Source organism: Ptychodera flava, chromosome 14 (genome assembly GCF_041260155.1).
Source record: "Ptychodera flava strain L36383 chromosome 14, AS_Pfla_20210202, whole genome shotgun sequence".
In the NCBI taxonomy this organism is placed as follows: Eukaryota; Metazoa; Hemichordata; class Enteropneusta; family Ptychoderidae; genus Ptychodera; species Ptychodera flava.
Genome location: NC_091941.1, coordinates 41378819 through 41404039, shown reverse-complemented (window position 1 = coordinate 41404039; position 25221 = coordinate 41378819). Strand labels below are relative to the sequence as shown.

General features: G+C 36.5%; 1 protein-coding gene and 2 long non-coding RNA genes across 5 annotated transcripts in view; 2 read left to right on the top strand and 1 right to left on the bottom strand.

The window, feature by feature from the left end:
* LOC139150529 (uncharacterized) overlaps window positions 1-18885 on the bottom strand; it is a 47756-nt gene extending 28871 nt beyond the window's left edge. The window contains exon 1 of the long non-coding RNA XR_011556239.1: window positions 18760-18885. This is a non-coding gene — a long non-coding RNA (uncharacterized lncRNA). The remainder of the gene's footprint in view (window positions 1-18759) is intronic.
* Window positions 1-25221, top strand: part of LOC139150527 (uncharacterized) — a 53316-nt gene that overhangs the window by 21153 nt on the left and 6942 nt on the right. For 2 of the 3 annotated variants that reach the window (XM_070722950.1, XM_070722951.1), the window contains 10 exons: window positions 6902-6966; window positions 10690-10735; window positions 11466-11596; window positions 14237-14362; window positions 15281-15382; window positions 16917-17075; window positions 18782-18966; window positions 20426-20516; window positions 20836-21867; window positions 24925-25164. In XM_070722950.1, the coding sequence (XP_070579051.1) occupies window positions 6902-6966; window positions 10690-10735; window positions 11466-11596; window positions 14237-14362; window positions 15281-15382; window positions 16917-17075; window positions 18782-18966; window positions 20426-20516; window positions 20836-21471 (1541 nt within the window). In that variant the 3' untranslated portion in view covers window positions 21472-21867; window positions 24925-25164. The remainder of the gene's footprint in view (window positions 1-6901; window positions 6967-10689; window positions 10736-11465; window positions 11597-14236; window positions 14363-15280; window positions 15383-16916; window positions 17076-18781; window positions 18967-20425; window positions 20517-20835; window positions 21868-24924; window positions 25165-25221) is intronic. The other variant, XM_070722952.1, reaches the window with a different exon arrangement.
* Window positions 1929-4757, top strand: LOC139150528 (uncharacterized). Its single transcript, XR_011556238.1, has 2 exons — window positions 1929-3807; window positions 4489-4757. It is a non-coding gene; the product is annotated as an uncharacterized lncRNA (long non-coding RNA).

The window sequence follows — 25221 nt, the reverse complement described above, 5'->3', positions numbered from 1 at the left end:
GTAGTTTCGAGACACCCAAACGCTCACATGCTGTCAACTTTCCGAATGGACGGTTGAAGCCACAGTCACTCGTGAGCTATTCAGCTCTGGGACTATTCGCCCCATAGACGTGTGTACATAAGCGAGAAACACCCAAGTCAGGAAACACAATGGCTATAAAAACCACGCGATGTCACATTCCGTGTCCGATTTCACCGTGAAAATTAGCAAGTTCATCTATCATGTAACTGTCGATCGTTCCCTATCATTCTCAAAATTCATACCTGGTACTTAATTTGCTTCAAAAACGCTCGTTTCATGTGATTTTCGGCAGAATTCGACGGACACATCGTCAGAACATAAGCGTGAGCAACATTCCGGGCACCTCTTTGGTACCTCCACTTTACTGACGTTGGCGCCGCCTACCTATGAGGGATGACTGGAATGTTGCTGACGCTTATGTTTTGGCGAGGTGTCTCTCGAACTCGGCCGAAAATCACACGAAATGAGCATTTTATAAGCAGATGAAGTATCAGGTATGAATTTTCGTGTGATTTTCGGCCGACTTCAGACAACACCTTGCCAAAACATAAGGCATGAACAACCTTCCAGTCACCCCGCATGGGTACGCGGCGCTAACGTCAGTAAAGTGGAGGTGCCCAACGTCCACTGTGAGGTGACCGGAATGTTGCTCACGCTTATGTTTTAGCGATGTGTCCGTTGAATTCGGCCGAAAATCACACAAAACTAGCGTTTCAGAAGCAAATTAACTACCAGGTATGAATTTTGAGAATGATAGGGAACGGTCGACGGTTACATGATAGATGAACTTGCTACTTTTCACAGTAAAATCAAATGTAGAAGATGACATGGTGGCACAATCCCTATAGAAATAGCCATTTCATTTCCTGACTTGGTTTTTCTCAAGCATATGTACACACGTCTATGGGTCGCATAGTCCAAGAGCGGAATAGATCACAGGGGACTGTGGTTGATGCGGATCGACGGAAGCGGGCAGTTACAAACACTTTGGATTGATAGTATCCTCAGTTGGGAAAGAAAGTTGGGCATAAAAACGGCAACTGAGTTGAAAAAAATACGAAACAATGAAACCGCTGAGAAGAGATCAACAACAGTCAGCCTGAAAGACAGTCGAACTACAGTCCGGACCGCGCATGGTTGAACGATGTACCGCAAAGTGTTTGGCTGTGCATGGAAGTGAGCCGGAAATCTTAGTTGTCATAGATCTGTCATTTGACGATCTGCAGATTGAATTTTTTCAGTGAACTTGCCAATTTTAATAGGTTTCCTTCAAAATATTTTACAAGAATTGGTCTCAGCAAATGTTATGAATACTGATAGTTTTCTTTGATGATCCAGAGACAATGCTGTGGAGGGTACCAGTCAACTAGCTGTGATATCGCTGCGGTACTTGTGGCGTGTATCGAACGCGCTCGGGTCATTGAGGTCATCGCCACAGTCCCGCTGCGAGCCAACGCATAGGCTTCGTTGGCAGTTTACTACGAGACCGACCGGTGTCGTAGATTTAGCTCACAAAATTATGAACTACATTAGCCTTTGAATAAATAAACTTGTATCATCTTTATCGTTGACTATCTGAGACTCATTCTGTACGCCTGCTAACTTTCTTGAAGATAAGAACACGTATTTTCGACCATTTTCCTGTGAGCCATCGAGGGTTTCTACGATGTTTGCTCGATCGCGCGTACAATGCACTGAATATGTTCGAGGTCAAAAGTTCAAATTCAAGCAGGAACCATCGACAACTCACCAAAAAACGGTAAAAAATACATGTCACTGTCGGGCTCGTTAGCAGGAGTAGAAGATGAGTCTTAGATAGTCAGTGACAGAGAAGGTATAATTTTATTTATTGCATGCTTTATCTATTTTATTATTTTGTGAGCTAAATCTATGATACCGGTCGGTCTCGTAGTAAACTGCCAACGAAGCCTATGCGTTGGCTCGCAGCGGGACTGTGGCGATGACCCCAATGACCCGATCGCGTTCGATATACGCCACAAGTACCACTGCGATATCACAGCTACCAGTCAACTTGCACCTTTTCAAACCCGCCCAGAACCAACTCGCCCGATACAATTTTTATTAGTACCTGGTACGTATAAAATCGTTTTATTTCTTAAAACAGGCTACAATAAATATTTCTAATATTGAGAACCACAGATGCGGGTTAGGGCTTGAAATATGTGCCAACACGGAAAAGTTTTTATTTGCGAATTTCACGTTTTGCAAATCTCTTGAAAGAATAAATTTCGTTTGGTTTCTTTACGTATTGCCTATATGGAATCTACAACTACATCTCAAAAAACGTGCGAGTTGGAATCGGGCGAGTTGGAATCTGGCGAGTTGGTTCTGAGCGGCTTGGAAAAGGTTCGAGTTGACTGTAATTCTGCTGTGCACAGTCCCAAGATGAAAAGTTTATCCAGACAAAAAAATAAATGACGATCATCTGCAGCGTTTTAAAAGTATAACTGTCTCTGAGAAAACATAAGCAGGATCACCAGTCCCAGTTTCCTTTCTTACTATAAATTTGCAGTTATAATGAGACAAAATTTGTGCGAAACCAGACTGCCGCATGTTCTGATCAGTGGTTGTTTAAAATAATTTTACACTGATGAACATGGCATAATGACTGCAGCTACAGAGGCACCACCTAGTACCTATGGATGACATGCATACATTCAAAGTAACAGAGCTTTCAGAATATGAAAAACGGGGACAGATTTTCTGGCATCTAAAACATGTGCAAACACATAATGTTAATGACTACTTTATATATTAATTTAAATAATCATCAACCACTGACTACACACACGAAGGGAGTTACGATTTGTGTCACAATATACTTGAAAATGTTTTGTTGTGTAATATTGATCGATTAATTGAATAACATTCATGGGCTGGTTGACCAAAATGACACACTTTGTTGAGACAATGAAGAAATTTCAATGTTACAAGCATTCATGACCCATGATGTACTGTGTTATTCACTGGATCTTTTGAAAATGCGTATCAAAATATGAGTGTTCATTGTCAAAAAAACTAAATTTAAGGAATTTTTCATTTAATTTCTTTTGTCTATAATGAAGTAATTCATCATTTCTATCCCCATCATTTATTTCCCCTAAAAATCATTTATTGAGTACCAGAAGTGCTTGTTGAAAATGGGCGGGCTCAGCATTACATAATTTGTGTTTACTAATATTTTTTCAACTGAATTCGTAAATTTGCTAACAATTTCGAAAGGCCATGCAGGAAGAGCACAGAGGGGAGAATGAATTACGTTCCTCATGCGATTCAAATATGGCAAAAATACGAATTTTTGAATGGATTTTGAATGGATTTTAAGCCTATTTGTAAAATTACGGACAAAAATTTCAGCTTTCAATTTCATCGGCGCGATCAATCGTGCAAGAAACCCCAGTCTGTAAGCATTTCACATGTAAAGGAGCCATATGAGACCCCCTAGTCTCAGCCACGATAGAAAATTGCCATTGTTTCGGAACATCATATTTGATTGGATAGGAGTGGATTTCTAGCAGTATTTTGGCCAATAGAAAATGCCCAAACAAAATTGCTATACCATTGTGAGTTTATCATGGCTGTCAAGCATCAGGACATAAGGATCAGCTGGTCATTTTCTGCTCGAATTTTCCAAACGTAGACACTCTATAACTGTGTATAGCAAGGAAGACGAGAGATGAAAGAAAGTAGATAGCTTAGAAAACAAGATGACAGACACAAAGAAGCACTGAGAAGATTGACAAAGTCCTTGAACTGAACATAAAGGTCAGTACACATTTTAGTACTTGTATGCATACTGTACAGTGTACATGTACATGTCAGCAGCGAGATGCGAGATGACTTTGAAAATCAAGCGGCTCAAATAGGTCACTCATCAAAGGTATCTGAGACATTTAGTGAACTATGTAATGAGAGTGTAACGTGAACACCATTTTTGAAGTAACACAACTACCGAGAGGTATTTCATGAGATTCAAGTGACACTATAGCAAGTGCATTGTAAATCAGAGTATGAGAGTGTAGCAATAGGAGCACGAAATTATTTTTGGGCCGGGGACTGGCAAAGTCAATCAACATTTTACTTATAACCTGTGCCATAATTTGGCCATGTCAGTGAATTTACATGAAAATTCTGCAGTCATTTATATTTCGTAGTAGTAAATACAGTATTTTTGGCTTGGCATATCTACTTATCGCTGTTTATGGCCGCTGTAAATGTTCACTTATTACTACTGCATGTTCGTAAGAGTGTGGGACAAGACTGGCACTTTCTATAACTGATAATTTTAATGAGTTTGCTAATTCATCTGTACAAGCTTTGCATTTGTATTTCTATGTCTCATATTTTCAAGACTGTTGACTTGAATCGATAAAGTTTATTTTGACATGTCATGTCTACTTTTCATGTTATATTGTTTGCTAAAATCAGATTTAATTTCTCTTTCAGATAACTCTTCTGTGGCATTAGCATGACAGAGAATGACATGTCATGATGTATGAATGGTGCAAAAGGGGAGAAGTTATATAGGTTGCTACTCTGTCACAAAAGACAACAGTTAGTGTTGAAACATGCCCAAATCAAGAAGAGTGGCAACTGCTGTCTTGCTTCAGCTAGAGACAGTGCACATTTGAAGATTTGTCTGAAATTTGTGAAAGGTCTGTTTGAACCTGAGATTTGATCAAAGGATGACAATAAAGGTGTTATTACATGAAGTATTAATTTGTGTTTGTACCATCATTCAGTGTAGTCCATACAAAATAGAAGTTGCGTTTTTGCTTGTACAATGTTTCACTTTGTAAATTCCCAGTTTACTAACAAATTTTGAAATTGACTTAAACTTTTGAGACTGAATTGTAAATTTACTAAGAATTTTCAGAAGCCAGAGGAAACACAGGCATACCAGTGCAATGGGCGACCAGAAAGTCCATTGAAATCAAGCAGGTTGTTTTTACATGAACATTGCTGTTTGGTGTGTTAATTTGTGACACACTGTTCTAACATGTTTCAACACCCAAAGAAACATTTGCAACTTTATAGTCAATGTGACATATTAATCACAATATTTAAATTTTTTATCGGAATATCACAAAACATATTGTGATCATCACGGTCCAGCCGTTATGAGTAAGCATGTGAACTTGGCTGGGCAGATCAAGTTTCTCAAAAAGTCAATTCAGTGTTATGGACAAGCTAAAGTGACGTCTTTCATAAATATGTCCATTCAATATCAAGTCAAGGCTATCAATGACGCGAAATTTTGTTTGGAATTATATTTTCTTCGTAAACTTAGTTCTTTGATGCAGTGTGGTTGTCTGACAATCCATCATCACAGCAGATGTAGTGCATACAATACAGTCCACATTGTCCTGTCATGCGTGCATGTTTTGCTAGTATAATTCAATTGGGTCAGAATTTTGTAGCAAGGAACATACAAAATATTGCAGATCAATCAATTTGGATGATATTGTTGATCTTTGCAAATTCCAAGTTTGGCGGACATGTGAAAATTATGTTTTTTCCTTCATGTACGAGATGGCACATTTACCAAGCTAGACTCTCACTGCTAACAAAACAATAGGTTACTATATGTGTGTGTATACTGTGTCTGTGTGTCGTCTGCTCCACGCACACTGTGTTGTTCGGTTGCGCACAGAATTGCAACATCTAAGTCGGTTACTGTGACCAACTCTTTTGGGTTGGAAGCAGTGGCCGACTGGTTTTGTGTGAGGCCTAGCAGCTACGCGATGTTGCCGTGAGTGTGTGGGGGTTCGTATCCCGTTTGGGTTATAGTAAAATTTACATTATTTTATTAGTTGCACATTTCAACCTTTCTTTGCATCTTTCTCAGCAACATTCTCAAAACCTCTCTCCTCGCATCCCTGCCGCTAAATGCACTGAGGAGCACAGTGTCATCATTGACGCTATTTTTAGCTTTGAAGCAATGTCCCTAAATATAATAGACATGGGTCACAGGGACACACTAATCAGAGCACAAAATTCATGGCAGTCCCACATCATTCGACAGATTACGTCTTCAGGCCATCAAATCACACACTTGGGCACTCATACACAATTTTCTTTTTGAGCTCCACTGTCTGCAGGCGCAAAGCTTTATAGGTTGGTGTCCACCATAGTCAGTCATCAATTTGGCGGCGATTGCGTTTGTCAACTTTTCACATTCAAAGCGTCTTCTCCAAACTAGTTTGTCAATTGCTTTTCAATTTAGTATGCAGGCTCCTTAGGGTGACCCTCATGAGAGTTTTAAAACTGCGTCCAGAATAGCAACTTCTGGATTGGGTTGTGTTTGTCCTGAGCTGTTTCTCGAACATGACTTGACCAATTTGTCTCAAACTTGGTATAAGAACAACACCACAGCATACATATGCTTGTTGCTTTACATTTTTATGATATTGCCTCAAGGATGCCATTTTGTATGATTAGCTACAATTTACACAAAGACAATACACTATGACTTAAACATGCATTTGAATGTGTTTTGCAATATGATCACACAAGAGCGATTGGTGCCCATTTTGTTTTAATTTTTATCTGCTTTGAGCCAGTGTTGTGTGATATTACTTTACTGATTGTCAATAGCGCTTTCAAATTTTGATAGATCAAACTTCCTGCAATTTTGATCAAATGAGAGCACAATGTCATTGATGATAACTTTCAAAAAAGTGTGAAAATAAGAATACTGATAAATCATATTTGATAATTATGAAGAATAAACAGATGAGTGCATAATAAGTTAAGTCATGTACTTCTATTCATCTTGTAAAAACCTTAGCAACTATACAAATTTATGAAAAATTAGCCTTTTCCACAACATTAATGAATTTTTTCAATTTTTTTGTAGCTCTTGCTGATGGTAATTTGAGAACAATATTAACTCTCCTCAGTGCAATAAAAGACAAATTTGGGGTAAGCATGATACTATCCATTCAGTTGGCAGAAATTGTTAGATTAGCCCTCTAGTTGCTTGCTGTTGCTTAGGTTACATGGTACAATATGGTACTAAATTAGTGTTCCAAGTGATAAGGTCCCCTGTAAAGGTCCTTTAATGGTACCCCGGTAGAGTGGGGTAGCATTTTGTTTTTGTTTTCATAATTTAAAAACTTTAGTTGGAGTCAAATCTGGGAAATATCACACAAATGTACAAGTACACTAGTGGGTTCATAGCTTGTCATGTGAAGATATTCTAAAGGTACATCTTGGATAAAGACAATAAATAGGGAATGTATGTTAATTCTAGATACATCAATGCAAGATATACAAGAAATATGGGATATTCTGAATATCAACTCATGTTGTACTCTAGGATTCTGAAAATCGTGAAATTTTTGTTTGAGTCAGTCAATGTTTGAATTTTCATAATCACATTGCTCTGATAGTGTGTCTGATATTCTTGCATTGCTGGGATCTCAAACTCACCATTCTCTGATAGTGTGTCTGATATCCTTGCATTGCTGGGATCTCAAACTCACCATTCTCTGATAGTGTGTCTGATATCCGTGCATTGCTGGACTCTTGAGCTCTCCATTGTAGCATTTTGTTGACATAAGCGTGCTAGTTAGCAAATGGTCGGCGAAGACCTTAGACTTATAGTGTGAGCAGTTATCACAAGAAACAATTTGAAATTATGATTGGTAGTTCTCAAAACTCGAGGATGGTTTTCTTGTTTTGGTATGATCTGAAACTCACATAGGCATGTAGGAAATATGAGGAAACTTGATGTGACACTGACATAGCACTTCTACTATACAGTAAGCTTTCATATTCTGTAGAGACAAGGATTTCATAATTCTACCGCCATCAAGACAACAAAATTTTGCTGAAAGTTCCTTTAATTTACTCTGTTAGAATTTTATTGATAAGCCTGAAGACTGTGAGGAAAACCTTAAAGAAAACAAATTTGATCTAGAGATAAATTAACCCCACAAGTTGGTCATAAATAAATACCCAACAAGCTAGGATAACTTTAGAAATTTCCAATCTAGATTTAGACAGAAAGATCTCAGCTCAATTTTGTATTGTGTAAATTTATTAGGTGATTGAACAAAAAAAATGCATGCTTTTTGGTGGTGATGTTGTATTGCATAGGTGTTTCTGCAGTCTGTCACAGTGATGTCATATTGTCTGTCACAGTGAGTGTCAAAGTATCTGTCAAAGTGAGTCATCATGTCTGTGGTATATAACTTTATTAATAAAAAGTTTTTAATGACGTTATTTTTTTTCGAGACGTAAAATGCACATCTTTGTGATTTGACCTATTGTTCAGCATATCGAGGAGAATAAACCAGCCATTAAATGATTTTTATCATCATTATATTATTATTTTAATGAAAAACATCATTTTACTAGCTCTGATTTTTAATGGTACTGTGGAAACTATAAGAGTTAGTCTGAGCCCAATTCAGTCTGTAGAACTCTTTCCGTAAACTTTTAAACCTCTATGTAATCTACTCCTATCGACAGGTCAAAGGTCGTGTAGCATAGCATTGCCTTTTGTGTTTGTCCTGCATTGCATGGTGCCCTGAGCATTCACGAGTAAACTTACAGTCATGGGGATAGAGTGAGGATCTGATACATTACTCACTAAGGGTTGAACCCTTTGATATTTAGGTTGGGACAGCTGAGACTATGGCTGTTAAAGCAAAGTTTTCATCCCATTATGGCAGCAAATATTTTCTTGGTGTTATTTACAAAAAAGAAAGGATGCAAATAAATACAGTAATGAGCTTTTAAATACCTAATCCTGATCTATACATTCTTGTAACTGAATGTAAGTTACAGACCTGCATCTTTATTTATTGTAATTTTTGATGTAAAACAGAAGAAAGCACAGCAACATCTGTTGCATGTTTCCCTTACCTACCAGTATATGATGTAATTATCCACCAAGAGTTGATAATGTCTTTAAAAAGGGCATCATGACTTTACAAATCTTGGAATCTGAGGTCTGGAACCAACACATTTTGCTTTGACCATGACTTTGCCATTTAACTGATTCACAAAATGCTCCGCAAAACAAATCAATACTCATTCCTGTGATATTCAAGAATGTATGAAGGCAAACTGCACATAGCAAATTCGACCACCTATCCACAGATAGTCTGATTGGAGGTATGTAAGACCCCAAAAATTGACAAAGTGAGCGTCAAAGTGCTCGATCGAGCACTTTGTGGAAAATGACAAACTGAGCGTCAAACTGAGCGTCAAACTTTGTGATCGAGCACTCTGTGGAACATGTCAAACTGAGCGTCAAAGTGAGCGTCAAAGTGAGCGTGATGGCGCCTCCAACGATAGGATGTGGTATAATTAATTTTGCCATCAGCTGTGAGATCACATCCCGCCAGGTCGATGTTTACATTCACGATAGCGTTACCCGATGAACTTCGTGAGTCGTCAATCCTGCCTGATGATTTGGTATGAGTTGACATTCCCTGTTACTGTTGCCCTGTTTCAGGTAGTTAATCTTTCCGAACAGATTTCGCTTCATGGCCATGACAAATATCATTTTTATACCTCTGCCTCGCTTACCGCCAGGATTCCCGCTGCTCAGAGAATGAATATTCATGAGAAAGTCATTTACCACAGACTGAAAGTGAAACATTCACACCTCTTCCACTCCTAACGATAGCGGAAATACCGCAGGCACAGCGGTAAATGGCAGGAACGGCTACAGTTTGCAGTATTTTTTGACAGAGAGAGAGAGAGAGAGAGAGAGAGAGAGAGAGAGAGCATGTACATGTACGTCTTGGTCAAATAAACTAGTACGTTGTCACTGTTGCGTATGTTCAGTTCACTTCTATCTGTAAAATATTGCAAACTAAATACCTAACAAAAAGGTGCAATTCATGAACACTCCCTAACATGTCATAGGTGTAATCGATGTCAAAAAAATAGTTGACGATTTATCAAATGTAAAGTTCAACTTATTTACGACACCCAAATTTTGTTCAATTTGTGCGAGATTGGAAAGTAAAACTCTGGTCATACATCGGTAGAGCCATTCCATGATAGCAAATATCGACATCGCGTCTGGGGACAATTTGTCGTGTCTATTTTTATCTATATTTAATAGCGGCATGAATGTCCTTGTACTCAATAAAGAAGGCACTGAAATTACCAGTTAAAATTGGCTAACTACTACGATGGGTTGCGACGTTTTAACCACATTGTTCACCCCACGACTACGTAACAGCCTATCACCAACCCAACGCTCAGTTCAACGCTCACTTCGTAATTTTCAACGCTGTTTGACGCTCACTTTGTCATTTCCAACGCTCAGTTCGACGCTCGCTTTGTCATTTTCCACGCTCAGTTCGACGCTCACTTTGTCAAATTTGGGACCCTTACATACCTGCTGATTGAGCTGACTGAAGGTTGCATTGAAAATGGCACACTTGCTTATTTAAACTAACCACAATATTTTGGCGCAAATTCCACGTGGCACCCCCAGATCAAACCCTGGTGTTTGTTTTAACAATGACAACTATATCATAAGTGAGTGTGAAAGTCTTAGTGAGATGATATGTATGTAACATTGCACTACCCCTGTACATTTAAAATGGCGCCAAAGTTTCTTGGAAGCATACCAATAAACACAAGATGAATGTGCATTTACATGTATTTTACATGCAGCCTGAAGTCAAGCCACATGGCAACGCCTTTTCTCAAGACAGTCAAGGTAAGTTTAAACTTTAGAGGTAAGATTTCAGATACAAACTTTGTTTTTAAATAGACCTTATCCCTCCCATCACTATTTTCTACCTACTGAAAAGTTCTAAAAATTTATCATTCAAATATTTGTAATTAACATCAAATACTATGTAGAGATAGAAAGTCCTGCAAACATAGAGATTCCAATGCAGCAGAATATCAGTTATGTAAAGTTTTAGTATAAAGATTGAAAGTCTCCACAAAAAATCAAAATTTGACAAAAAATTGGACAGTCATCAAAGAATACTGACCCATCCTGGATTATGCAACATATTCCCATATATGAACTGACAGTAAAAATGACCTTTAATATCAGATAGTCTTCCGGTCAATTTTCACTTTTTTTCTGAAACCCAGGTTTACATTCATTTTGGACACAACATTAAGAAATTCTATTTGCTAAAATAATGATGAAATTCGCATACCCTGGGGGTGGGGGGGGGGGGGGGGATGTAATTACGTAAGTTTTTAGGCTATTATTTTTTTGTGTTTGTCCTGTAACCCAGTCCTACCCTAGTTAAGTCTATTACCCAAAATTTTCACTGTAGCATTTAAGAAAAAAACACGATTTTGCCAATTTGAAGTTTTTCTGGTCATACCCTATAGTAAAAGATAAAGATACGTTCCTAGCCATCCTACCCTGTCCCCCCAAAGACATGTAAACAGAAACAGACTAATATAATATTCATAAATTGTAGGAATTGAAACAGGAGATGGGTACCGTCAAGGAACTGTAAGTGATAAAGTTGGTTATAACATTGCATATATCCCTGGAACAATGGCTTCATCACAGTCAGATAATGAACTACCACCTACCGACAAAATAATGGTATGTAATAACATGCTAAAATCATTTTTGTCACATATTTATATTGATTGATGTGAATATTTATGTTAATAATGTAAAAACAAAATTATATCATTTGTTTCATATTGTTAATACCTTGCTTTAGCGATTTTACTGAAAATTTCATTCAGTCCAATGGCAAATAGTCCAAGAGGAAGCTTGTCCTTTGGCTCAAATTTAGGCCTAAATACAGAATCTATTTTAAAGGGCTAGTCGCTGTTACTTTTGGTGAAGACTCACTATTTTCATTTTGTTTATCAATCGCAAGTTCTTCTTCTACTCCACAATGCATGTTAAAATGCATACTATATACCTGCAAACACAGTAGCGGTACATGTAAAATGCATACTATATACCTGCAAACACAGTAGTGGTACATGTAAAATGCATACTATATACCTGCAAACACAGTAGCAGTACATGTAAAATGCATACTATATACCTGCAAATACAGTAGCGGTACATGTAAAATGCATACTATATACCTGCAAACACAGTAGCGGTACATGTAAAATGCATACTATATACCTGCAAAATACAGTAGCGGTACATGTAAAATGCATACTATATACCTGCAAACACAGTAGCGGTACATGTAAAATGCATACTATATACCTGCAAACACAGTAGCGGTACATGTAAAATGCATACTATATACCTGCAAATACAGTAGCGGTACATGTAAAATGCATACTATATACTGCAAACACAGTAGTGGTACATGTAAAATGCATACTATAATACCTGCAAACACAGTAGCGGTACATGTAAAATGCATACTATATACCTGCAAACACAGTAGCGGTACATGTAAAATGCATACTATATACCTGCAAACACAGTAGCGGTACATGTAAAATGCATACTATATACCTGCAAACACAGTAGCGGTACATGTAAAATGCATACTATATACCTGCAAACACAGTAGCGGTACATGTAAAATGCATACTATATACCTGCAAACACAGTAGCGGTACATGTAAAATGCATACTATATACCTGCAAACACAGTAGCGGTACATGTAAAATGCATACTATATACCTGCAAACACAGTAGCGGTACATGTAAAATGCATACTATATACCTGCAAACACAGTAGCGGTACATGTAAAATGCATACTATATACCTGCAAACACAGTAGCGGTACATGTAAAATGCATACTATATACCTGCAAACACAGTAGCGGTACATGTAAAATGCATACTATATACCTGCAAACACAGTAGCGGTACATGTAAAATGCATACTATATACCTGCAAACACAGTAGCGGTACATGTAAAATGCATACTATATACCTGCAAACACAGTAGCGGTACATGTAAAATGCATATTATATTACCATGCCATGCCCAGTCGCATTTTGATTGGTCGAGCTGAACCACGTGACTGACCACAAATACACAGTAATGGTTTGTTTACATGCCCTTGAATATGAATAATAAGATCAACAACTCAAAGTATCGTAACTTTACACCTCAAACGTAAATCATAATCAATCACAAAATTAAATGGAGCACTTGTAGGTCAAGATGAGATACTTTTTTCCAGAAAACATCTCCGGATTTGCCAATTTTTTACAGTGCGCGTGATAGTACGTGGGGTATTGCTCAGTTTCTGGGGCCCAGTTGTCGTTCACTCCTGAAATTTTCGCAAATTTTGACGGTTTTCTTGGGTTCGCTGATAATATAATGGAAATAACAGACTCCGCTCTGACCATTAACGTTTATTTGTGGGCGCGGGCTCGAGGAAAGCCAAATTAACGGGCTCGGCAAGCCTCGCCCGTTAATTTTTGGCTTTCCTCTCGCCCTTGCCCACAAATAAACGTTAATGGTCAGCGCATCGCCCGTTATTTCTATACTATATACCTGCAAACACAGTAGCGGTACATGTAAAATGCATACTATATACCTGCAAACACAGTAGCAGTACATGTAAAATGCATACTATATACCTGCAAACACAGTAGCGGTACATGTAAAATGCATACTATATACCTGCAAACACAGTAGCGGTACATGTAAAATGCATACTATATACCTGCAAACACAGAAGCGGTACATGTAAAATGCATTGTTATTGTTCACATTTGAATTCTGGACGGACCTTAAAATTCATTTTTCAACAATAACATGCAGTTTGCTCATGTACAGGCCAAGTTTACAAGCTGAATACTGTATATGATATAGAACAAGGACCTCTAGTTGATATTAAAAAAATAAATTTTAAATAGAAAGATCATCAAAAGTTACAGCTACTTGCACTCTAACAATTCAGACACTGTTATTTTGCTATGAAACTGTAATCAAGTTATCGGACGATGAAAAATGGAAAGTGTTCAGAAATTGTTTTTTGGGGGGGTCATTTAATGTGGCGTATGGTCCATATTATACATTAGAATCTGTAATCTTTGATTGCAAGCCATACAGTGTCATCCACCTGACAAGTTATAACATCTTATCCCAAATGAATGGCCTGTAATAAGAGAAAGCTATACATAATATTGTACTTGACCTTTAAAAGCTTTGGAGCAATATATAGAGATTTAGGTAATACTGCACATTGAATTATGGATTCTACTCTTTCATTTCATGCAATTGTTTTATTTTTTGCCCAGTCAACTACTCAGTTAGACAAAAGAAAAGTCGAACAACATGGTGCTAATCAACGACGTCAACAACTGGTAGGTTCAAATTCTACAAATGTTGGACCACAGCCAGAGAATATAGCTTCTATTGCAATTGTAAGTAGTATGGTAGAATTTAAAAATCTCAGATGTGTTCATAGATTTCACTTTGCCAGACTTATACAGGACTTTCAAAGGATTCAGATTGAATGATTCCGTCATTGATTCTCTGCCATTCCACAAGCTAACAATGAATGAAGCCACATGGTGGCATATGACAGTGAAACCAATGAATTCAATACATTCACCATAAGATTTGAATTCACTGTGTATTGGTACCTTATGAAGACAACACCAATCAAAACTTCTTGGCTAAATTCCCATCTTAAAAAAGATGGTACAACAACTGAGCTGTGTTGTTGCAATATTCTGACACAGACCCCTACACCTACTATAGAGTTCATGAAGCATTCACACACACACACACTTGCTGTCATACATGGCACACAAACTTGGTTATATTTACTTGCACATGTATTACCCTAAGCTCAAAGTTACCCTCTGATGTTGCCTACCCTCTCATTTTGAACAGGTAAAGCAGACTTTCCTATTCTGCTCCCTACTGCTACGTACAGTTTTATTTCTGTCATTTTTGCCTTGAATCGCTTTGAAATGAAAGTCCTATATCTACATCACCCATTAGAGCACTCCTTCCTTATGCATGTTAGCTAAAGTGATGTCATTTAAAGTTACAGTGAGAGAATATTATAGTTTTATAATATATTCATGCTTATCAATCTGTTTAATACTGCCATATTATTTATAAGTCCATGACACTGTAATTTAAAACTGTCATATTCACATATATTTATACCAAAAATTCAATTCATTTACTTCAAGACATATCATTTTGAATAGCATTATTAATAATGGCTTCCTTGCTTAATTTGCTATCAAGTGATATTTTGAGCCAAACCATCACACACTTTAAATACAGCGTACTCTCAGAAGTAATCATATTGTATTTTATTTCAGAATCAACCAGTTAGAGAGACATTGTCATTAACTGTGGAAGAAAGGTTGAAGTCATTGCTAGATAGTCCTGATTTAGGTGGCCTGGCCCAGTCATCTGCCAAGGTAATTTTTTAGCCACCAATTATAACTCGTATGTTGAGCAATATGATCCATGTTCATCAGATAGCTTCCATAGGTGATATAATTGTGCAAGTATATCTGGATGTTGATTTGTCCAATGGAATCATAATCTGAAAAATTAGTTCTACCTGAATACATTATTAACTGCTTCAAGATTTCACTATTATAGAAGTCAGGCAGGTTTTGATGGATGGTAACACCTTGTTAAGTGTAGCTCTTTCTCTCTGAATCAAGCTTATTTCAAAATTTTAACATGCTAGAAACATGAAAAGTATGTATCAGCATTTTTTGATTTTAGACTTAACCATATTTTAAATAATAATGCATTGAAATGATGTTTCCTTCAACAAGAGTATTTGTAGTGTTCTCTTCACATTATGATTCACTACATACTCACGTAAACCGTTGTTTTGTTTCTTCAAAGACCATGGTATAAATATCAGCAGTATTCAACATGCAATAGTTGTTACATTTAGACAATAAATCCAAAGCTAGTCAAAACTTCTGACATCTATCAAAACTATTGTCCTATTGTAAATAAAGAAAACAGTGCTTCCATACAACCACATTATCTCAAAGCACCCTGGACTGACTTCCGATACCTCAATTTTGATGGCACAAATAAAGTTCTGACTACCTACAACACCCTACAACACTTCTAGGTGATGAGTAACATATCATTAGAGTCAAGAAAACTGTTTCCACATGTGTAAACTATCACAAACATCAAGTGCTTACATCATCTCCAAGATGTTAAAAAACATTTGTCATAAAGTTCTTCAAGTCATGTGTGTAGTGTGTCATTCATCTGTCTTGTACACGTTAATTCAATATTGTTTTAACCAAACTTTGCTAAGTTACATGTAAACACGATAACAGAATGTGGCAGGTTCAGTGTTGTCTTCAGACCTGCAAAAATGAGGATATACTAGGACATTTCAATGACAAGACTCGTACTACAGTTGAAGTCAATTATTTTAAATTTAATATTGAATGAAAATATGTTGGTTATACTCTGCGTGGTGCACATTTACACTCTATTACGTCTATCTCTTGATGGAAAACAATAAGCTCTAAGACTTGTAAAACAGTTTAAATGAGGAACTTTGGAACGTTAATATAAGAAGGTAGGATTGATAAGTGCAACTTAAAAAAAGAATGATGTTTTGAATGGTGCCATGCACAAGAGGGCTCATCCTTTACCACATTTCCACCACAGTATTGAAAACAATCATCTATACATGTCTTACATCTATGACCTCATTAGGGACAGAAATATCTTTCTACTCTTTAATCATGAAAAAAGTTTTTCGTATTTTACATGAATCAAATAATCAATGTAAAGTGGAAGAAAGCAGTTCAGCAGTTCTAGTGACCATTGTCTACATTTATCAAATCATTGTATGTCTATATTAATCTATTGCTCAGTTGGTCAATGTAGTTTACTGTGTTGTCATAGCATTCTCAAACCATGCATTTTTTGTTGTCTGCATTTCATTCACCTCAACATCCCCAGGACTATCATGATGGTGAATTAATACAACCACCCCCACCCCCAGCACGTCACACACCAGATCAATATGGTGAAAAGTATGGAGATAGAAGATTAATAACAATGTCAGATGAAACTGTCAGATATGGTGATGGTGACTGGCAACACTATGGGTCCTATGTGGTATGATAAAAAAACAAATTTCATTCACAACTTACCCTCTGTGAAATACTGTAAACTGGAATATTTTAGCATGTGGGATATTTTTACAACGTTGACAATCATCACAAACAAAGCTCAAAAACTTCCCAAGCACAAATCTATCTCTCATCCATAAGTACTTATTAATGTGCACATCAGAGTTGTTATCCCAGATGGGTGCCATTGAATGCATTCCGTTATGGCTATGATCTCGTATATATGTGTATTAATCAGAAAAATTAGTCTCTGAAAAAGCTTTTGAAAAAACTAAGTGGAGCTTATGATAAAGCTGATACGCTGACAGTTCAAACAAGTGTACATTGCTGCAATGTTAAATGTTCACATGTGTGTCGGAACCTTGTAAGTGAAATGACAAATCTTGGACTGCCCTCTTGATGCCAATTTTCTCAAAAAATGCTGGTAATCATATCAACTTTCCAGTAATGTTGTCGTACATGTGCAGAACCTACTGGTAGTTCATATGAAGAGACTGTAGAGCAAAAAGGCATTGATCAATATTCACAATATCAGTTGAAATCCTACCTCCCACTATCTGCGCTTTCAACAAAACATGATTTCCTGTCCCTGAACATGAAAAATAACCTAAAGCAAATATATTCCAGTTCCAGTATGTATGCGGCAATGGAAGTAGTTTGGAGAGCACAACATTAGTAATGTTGACGTTTATTTTTCTGTAATTATGTTTGTGTTTAAAATGTATGTATATCTGTATGTATGCATGTATGTATTCACATATTCATGTATGCATGTATGTATTCATTGTATCAAATGGTCATATTTCTCACCTCTTTACATTTAAACATTAGATACACACGTTTTCATGGTTTAATCGGCTTTGAATTTCATTCATGTGGTTGTGCCAGTCCTTAAACTATATATTAACTCAAATGTTAAAATTGTGCAAAAAAATTGTGTGGAACAAAAAACTACCACAGTGTCACATCAATTCTTATGCAGCAACTAACTGTGCACTGTGCATAAAGAGAATGATGACAAGTTCAGAAACAGATGAATGGAATGCAATGATGAGTGCTGAGACAGACAACTCTTGTACAGTTCTATTTCAGGAAACTGACACATGATTGGTTATATTCCTGGTAACATTTAGACACTGTAAGATAGCCTTGCATAGCCACACACTGAGGAACACCATGTATAAAGTTACTGATCAGGAAGGTCTTGTAAAATTTCCACAATAAAATTACAATTTGTTAAGAAAAGTAATAAAAACCTGTATCCCACAAATTAGTTTACCGGTAGGAATAATCATGAGTCTCAAGCAGTACACAACATTGATATTGACCTTTGCATGCATGATTTCACTACATATTCAAACCAATAGGCAAGTTCAGTTCATAAACACTATTTTTCATGGTCAATAATGTGGAATTTTATTCTGTTCATCCATAAAAAATACGCCATAAAGCTGTGATCCAAATTCAAACTAAAGGCAACTCAGTCCCAGTATTTCAGATCTGCAGTGTAATGAACTCTTTTTGTTATCATCACTCACTCAGACTACTAATTCAGGAAAAATTTGTCCACAGAAATGAAATTGATTCCAGAGTTAATGCTGGTATCATAGATCAACATACATGAGGATGAGAATCAAACCTTGTATTCTCTTTAGAAAAGCTTGGCTTACCTGTATTTTTTCCAATTGACAGCCTTCTCACAGTGAGGACAAGAAAGAAGGACCCAGAGTACAAAGATTATTGGAAAGACAAGCACCAGGATCACCGACACAAAAAACAAGCAGTGTTGATGTCAGGATGTCACCACAATCAGTCCACTACAAACATGCGCAAACATCAAGTACATCAACAAACAGCTCTTCTTTGGATCCTCAAAGGTATTCTACAAGAAATTGTCATACATATAAATATCTTTGTCGTTATTTTGCCATATATATGTAGCAGGGACAATGTCTCCAAACATAACTATCCTTGTAGCTTTCAAACTTGTCACATACATGTAGGTTCCGCAGGATTGCTTGATAATTTTTTACAAATGATGATGAACTAAAATTTAGAGCCAAATTTTTTCCATTTGTGATCGAATACCTCTTTTTCTGAAACTGTAAAGCAGATAATTTTCTTATTATGTTTATACCAGGTGCCAAAGGATGACTATCGAGATTTGATTAAGTGATAGTCAACTTTATATATGTATTTTTTCAGTCAATGTTGTTACTTCTGACTATGCATATTCTCTTACAACTGTTGCCAGATCAACTGAAGATATTGATCTACATGCCATCACCCTTGTGTAATAAGTTTGTAAAGTTTTTTCAAAATTTACTTCAGGATCAGTACTGCTAAGTTTAGTTGCGGCAAACAATTAACAAACAGATAATACTGTTTTTTCACAGCAGTCTTCTGTTCTTCTGTAATTCTCTAAATTAAAATAAAATCCTTGTTTGAATGGATAAATATGTGTGGTAACGATTTCCCATGAATATTTATATGCACCCAATACTGTATATGCCCTTGTTCAGTAACCAGCTTATGACCACGGCTGAGTACATGTTCAAAGTGTTTTTGCTATGGCAAAAACAAGAGTTTACTTGACTCAACTGCTATATAATGTGACATGGGGCGGTAAGAGAATGTAATCAACTATATCTAAAGTGTACAGGACAATAAACTCCCTGGAGTGTGTTTTATCATAGAACAGTATACAAATCAGTACCACTACTGTGGCAAATATTGGAACAAGTTCTCAAACCAATTACACAAATGTAAAAATTCTTAGAGCAATTTCATCAGTCATTCTTTAATGAAATTGAGTGTAAACCAGTTATGGTAGCTGTCAAACTTTCATCAGTTGTAATCAAATGAAAGCACAGCACCATTGGTGCTATTTTTGAATGGGTAGGATGCTCAGTTCACATATGGTCTCCATGCTTGAAAATATAGTGTGGATTAACAAAATAGACTGAAAACACAGAAGTAGATGAAAGAAAGCAAAATTTGATCATTTTTTCATCAGATGTTGACTTTTTAAGACATTGTACCTGCTGAATCTATCACAGGAATTGACTGCTGGCACGTAGAACAGATCAACATCGGCTTGCAAGAAATGTGCCGTTACATTTGGATTGCAATCAATTTTGATAGCACTGTTTGACACAGCGGTATGCTATCTATGCATAGGCCCGCATGAACAGTCTGAAATGGCACATGAATTCAGTCTTCTTTCAAATATCAACTAGTTCATGCAGGGTCTTGCATTATGAACCGAATTCTTTATAGCAGTATGGGCACATAAAACTACAACACAACCTCAGTAACTTGTACTTTTTTTTGTAGTCATCAGACACAGCAAAGAATGCCATACTGGAACAGTTCTGACAATTTGAGAGAAGCTTGTAATATTCTTTATAATCCTGCAGGGAATCAGGTATATAGCATTTGCATTTTTTCTTTTCATTGTTATTATTACCATATTGATGTAGAAAGAAATCATTAAGTTTACAAGTAAGGCCACAATGACATGTTTCAGTGTTATTATAAATGTAACATGCAGCGTGAGTTTTTACATTCCATTGGCTATATATTGACAGTAGCATTTGTTTATGTAGGTGAATCATTTTGTTTGTACGTATGTATTGGTATGTACAGGTACGTACATACTGATATGTATGTAAGTATATATGTACATGTGCATATGAATTGTACATAATTTAACAAGGCCTTTCTCTCTCATTTCTATCCAATAGCAAAGTTCAAAACAGCTTCCAAGTTACAGCGAGCATTTGCACAGACACCCAACAAGTCAGCAACATTGGAGAGACCAATCTCCAAACAGACCGAGTGATTCTGGTACAGTCAGGCAGGTGCTCCATAGAGATGGCAGTCCCAGTCATCACCATGACTACCAGTCAAGTCCTAAAAGAGAATTGCAGAGGAAATCTCAGAGTCTAGAAAACAGTGGGTCTGCTCTCAGAAATGATGATACAAATCCAACGAGACAAAACTTTGAGAGTCATGCTAGCAATTCCAGTACATCCAGGCACATTCACAGCCAACATTTCAGAGGACAGTTGCATGAGCAAAACCAGAACAGAAGTGATCAACACTTTCGTAGTGCAGAAGGACAACAATCTCAGAATAGCAATAGAAAACAAACAAACCAAACCGGTGGTGTACTTCCAATGAACAGACTAGTTTCTCAGGATTCAAATTATTCTACAGTATCTTACAATAGCATCACAGACTCCATGACATCATCACACACCCAGATGTCTTTTCTCACCAAACTACCTTCTTCTATAAAGACACCAAGATCTCACATTACTGGACAAATGGAAACATCAACTGAAATCATCCCAACAGTGAGGGAAGAATTGATCTAGAGTTAAACTATACACCCAGTGAGAGTTCATCACAGTCTCACACTCCACCATTGCCAGCGTTATCACCGGACAACACACCTCCAGAAACACCACCAGGATCTCCGCTAGCTAACAATCACTCACGTTCACAGCACCTGCCTGTTCGTGATCCGTTACCTTTTGAGCAGCTTGCCAAAATTAAACTAAGTAGAGGAAGTAGTGATAAAAGGAAAAAAGGCACCAGTAGAAGTTCCACTACACAAATGAGACTCTATCCGCATAGCATTTTCCATCGCAGCAGTAATAGAAGCAGACAGAAAAAGCGATTTGACAAAAATAACTTGTCAGCTCCTATTCACGAATATCCAAAAAGTGAAGATTCGTATGATAATGAAGATGATACTGCCAGAGATAGCGGTGAGTTGAAAAATGGCTTCAGACTTTTCCAAACGTGGGTCAATGCTAGTATGGCAAAGTTATATGGTCTTCGATCTACAACCATGTAATAAACGCATACAGTTTTGATTTAAGTAATGGAAGGTGTTTTAAGATGTTTTTAGTTTATGTCATTTCATAAGGATAACAACTAAAACTTAAAAATCTCTTTTAAATATTTGTTTTCAATATAATGAAAACTAATATTTAAAATTTATCTTGCAACAAACTATCGATGACAATAGAACCTCAGTTTCACATCTGTGTTATTGAAATTGATGTTTATAAACATTCAAAGAAGAATATGATTCACAAGTAAAGCTAATCAGTGGTCACCTACTTGTTTTTCACCAAAGAATACAAGTGCATATTTATTCCATAAATGACTGCAGCTGCTGATACTGCAGTGTCCAATGGTGAGTGTAATTGTGCGCCCTCTGGATGTGATGTTTCCAGAATGTATTTAGTAAAAGTCATGTATGTCCAGTGGTCACAATAACTGTAGTAGACAGAGTCACACAACATGTTTTTACCTCCCATTTGCCATACATATATGGCAATTGGGAGGTTATATGATTGAAAAAAGTCTGTATGTGAGATGTCTGTATGTATGTATGTACCGGTATGTATGGATGGATGGATGGATGGATGGATGTCTGTCCGTCCAATGCAAAAACTCCAAAACTGCTGCACGTATAAAGCTGATTTTTGGTGTAGTGATGCCATATATGGTGTAGATGTGCCGTTGTTAAAATGAACTTTTTAGTCTCATGGATATGCAAATGAGGTAGAAAAAAGGACGAAAATGGTCAAAAATCAATAACTCAGGAACTACTCTTCTGATCATTGTCATATTTGGTTTTTAGGTACCTTGGGCCCCACTCATTCAACCATATAGATTTGGTGTCAATATTGGCTGCTTTCTATTTTTAATGAATTTTTTTCTCTATTTTTTTTGCCATTTCAGTAAAAAATTGTTTCCTCTGAAACAAAGGCCTGTTCACTTTAAAATTTGGCGTGCAGGTGCCTTGTGATAACTCAAAATAGAATTCATCAAAATTATGGCAAAATTTGTATATTTGTATTTTGGGGCAATTTTTGCCATTTTTGATTAAAAAAATCATCGTTGAAACTGTGTATGGCATTACTTTCTAATTGGGTTTGCAGGTTCCTAGGAGTGACCTGAAGATGACTCTGTGAACTCATGCTGAAATTTGCAAATTTTGTGGTACTTTTTGTCATGCTTTCAAATTTGGTACATAGGTGAAATGTAGTAGGTCATTCATTCAAAGTCAAGTACTGCCTGTGTGAATGAGCAGATTATAATTGTGCTGTTCTGGGCTGAAGTGCTATTTATAGGAATGATGCAATGTTAGATGGTAATTGATGTTTTAACTGAATTTGACTTACATTATATGTAACTCTTGTACTGTATAAACCCTATCAATTCACCCAGAAAAAAAATAATTTGATTTTAAATAATTGCATTAATTAGGAAATCAACAAAGCCAAAATAATTTTAGTGTAGAATTATTAGAAAGTTCAACTTTTTTTACAGTTCATAGTGAAATGCTTATCATCTTGGAGGATTAAAACATGTAAAGGCAACTTTCCTGAATCCCAACTTTGACATATTCTGAACCGTCATATATTGTGCTCTGTATGTTATCTATAAGAAATTGCTCACAATAGTTGGTCATGATAGGTTGGTCAAATAAATAGAGATAGAGAAAGTTTCAATTTCCATTTATGGTTGACTTGGTAAGGATAAAATAAAATTACTTTTTGAGGAAAAAAATAGAGTGGTCAATTAAAAGAGTGGTCAAAGTGATAGGGTTTTTATGGTAAAGCTGGGCTGTAAGATTCCTCATGTGCTATTTATAGCAATTATGGAATCTGTATAAACAGTGCAATGAAATTGTTACATGATTCCTTATAATACTTTTGACCTTGAACTTTTCGAGTTGCAAACATTTGTCTCTTCTGTGTGCTTTCTCTGAGTACATACAGGCTCAACTTATTCAACAGAACTTACTTGCAATGTTAATTTGAAAGTTGAAATCTGCTTGGTTAATAGGATGAAAATACTGATAAAGATAACCAGCTGAAGATTCTTTACAACCTGACAGATATGCTGTTTTTTTATGACGTAAATCTTGATAAGCAAGTCTTGTTTACTTTAATTAGAATGTAATTAACTCTCTTTTATATTATTATAAGCAATAGTATCAAGTTGAACAAGCTGATATTGACAAGTTGGTCGGCTGTTGGAGGTTAAAAGCTGTAAAAATAAATGTATGCATGTATGCATGTCTATCTGTCTGTCTGTCTGTATGTTAGTATGTGCGGATGTATGTCTGTCCATATTAGAAACTCCTAAATTGCAGCACCTACCATCTTAGTATTTGGTGGATAGTAGCACCCAGGGGTGGAGATGTGAATTTGTTGAAATAAACATGTTAAAGTCAAAAATATGCAAATTGAGGGGAAAAAGGAAAAATCCCGCAAATTGCTAAAACTCTGTAACCATTTGGTTAAAACTTGGTATGAAGGTTCTTTATAGTGACTTAGGGTACATTTCTTCAAATTATGGTGAAATTTTGAAAGTTGTATTTTTTGGGCGATTTTCCCGTTTTTTGTCCAAAAATCTTCTTTTCTGAAAGCGCTCATCCTCTTGCCTTGAAAACTTGTATGCATGATCCTAGGGTTGGCCTTTGTCAGATTTGTTCAAATTGTGGCGAAATTTTCATATTTGTATTTTGGGGGCAATTTTTCCCATTTTTTGTCAAAAAATCATTTTCTCCTGAAGTATTTGTTTGATTGCTGTAAATCATGATAGTCTTGATCCTAGGGTTGTTTTCTGTCAGATTTTTAAAAGTCATTATGAGATGGAGAATTTCATATTGCTGGGGTATAAGATTAATTTGGACTTGCAATCAACCTGTAAGAATGCAATGTCATGTGTGTACTAGTAGTTAGTATCTCTGTAAAATGGGAGGACAGTGTCATTGACACTATTTTTGTGTATTTATTTTACAGAAACTATATCATTACAAATAGACACACAGGACAGTTATGGCATGGCATCTGAATCCCAAACTGAAGACAGTACTAGACCAATGCATTATGATGCAGACAGTGTACGTCATCAACTAATTGCATTGGAAAAGATGTATCAAGATATACTCCATGTCATTGGCAGTAATAAGGATGAAAAAATTCCAAATACTAGATTTATGGGGAGTCAACAGTCACTACAATCAAGGAGTAGAATGCGAGGTAGGAGAATTTGTCTGTGACGTCCAGTTAAAATCAGTTGTAAGTCATTAGCACTAA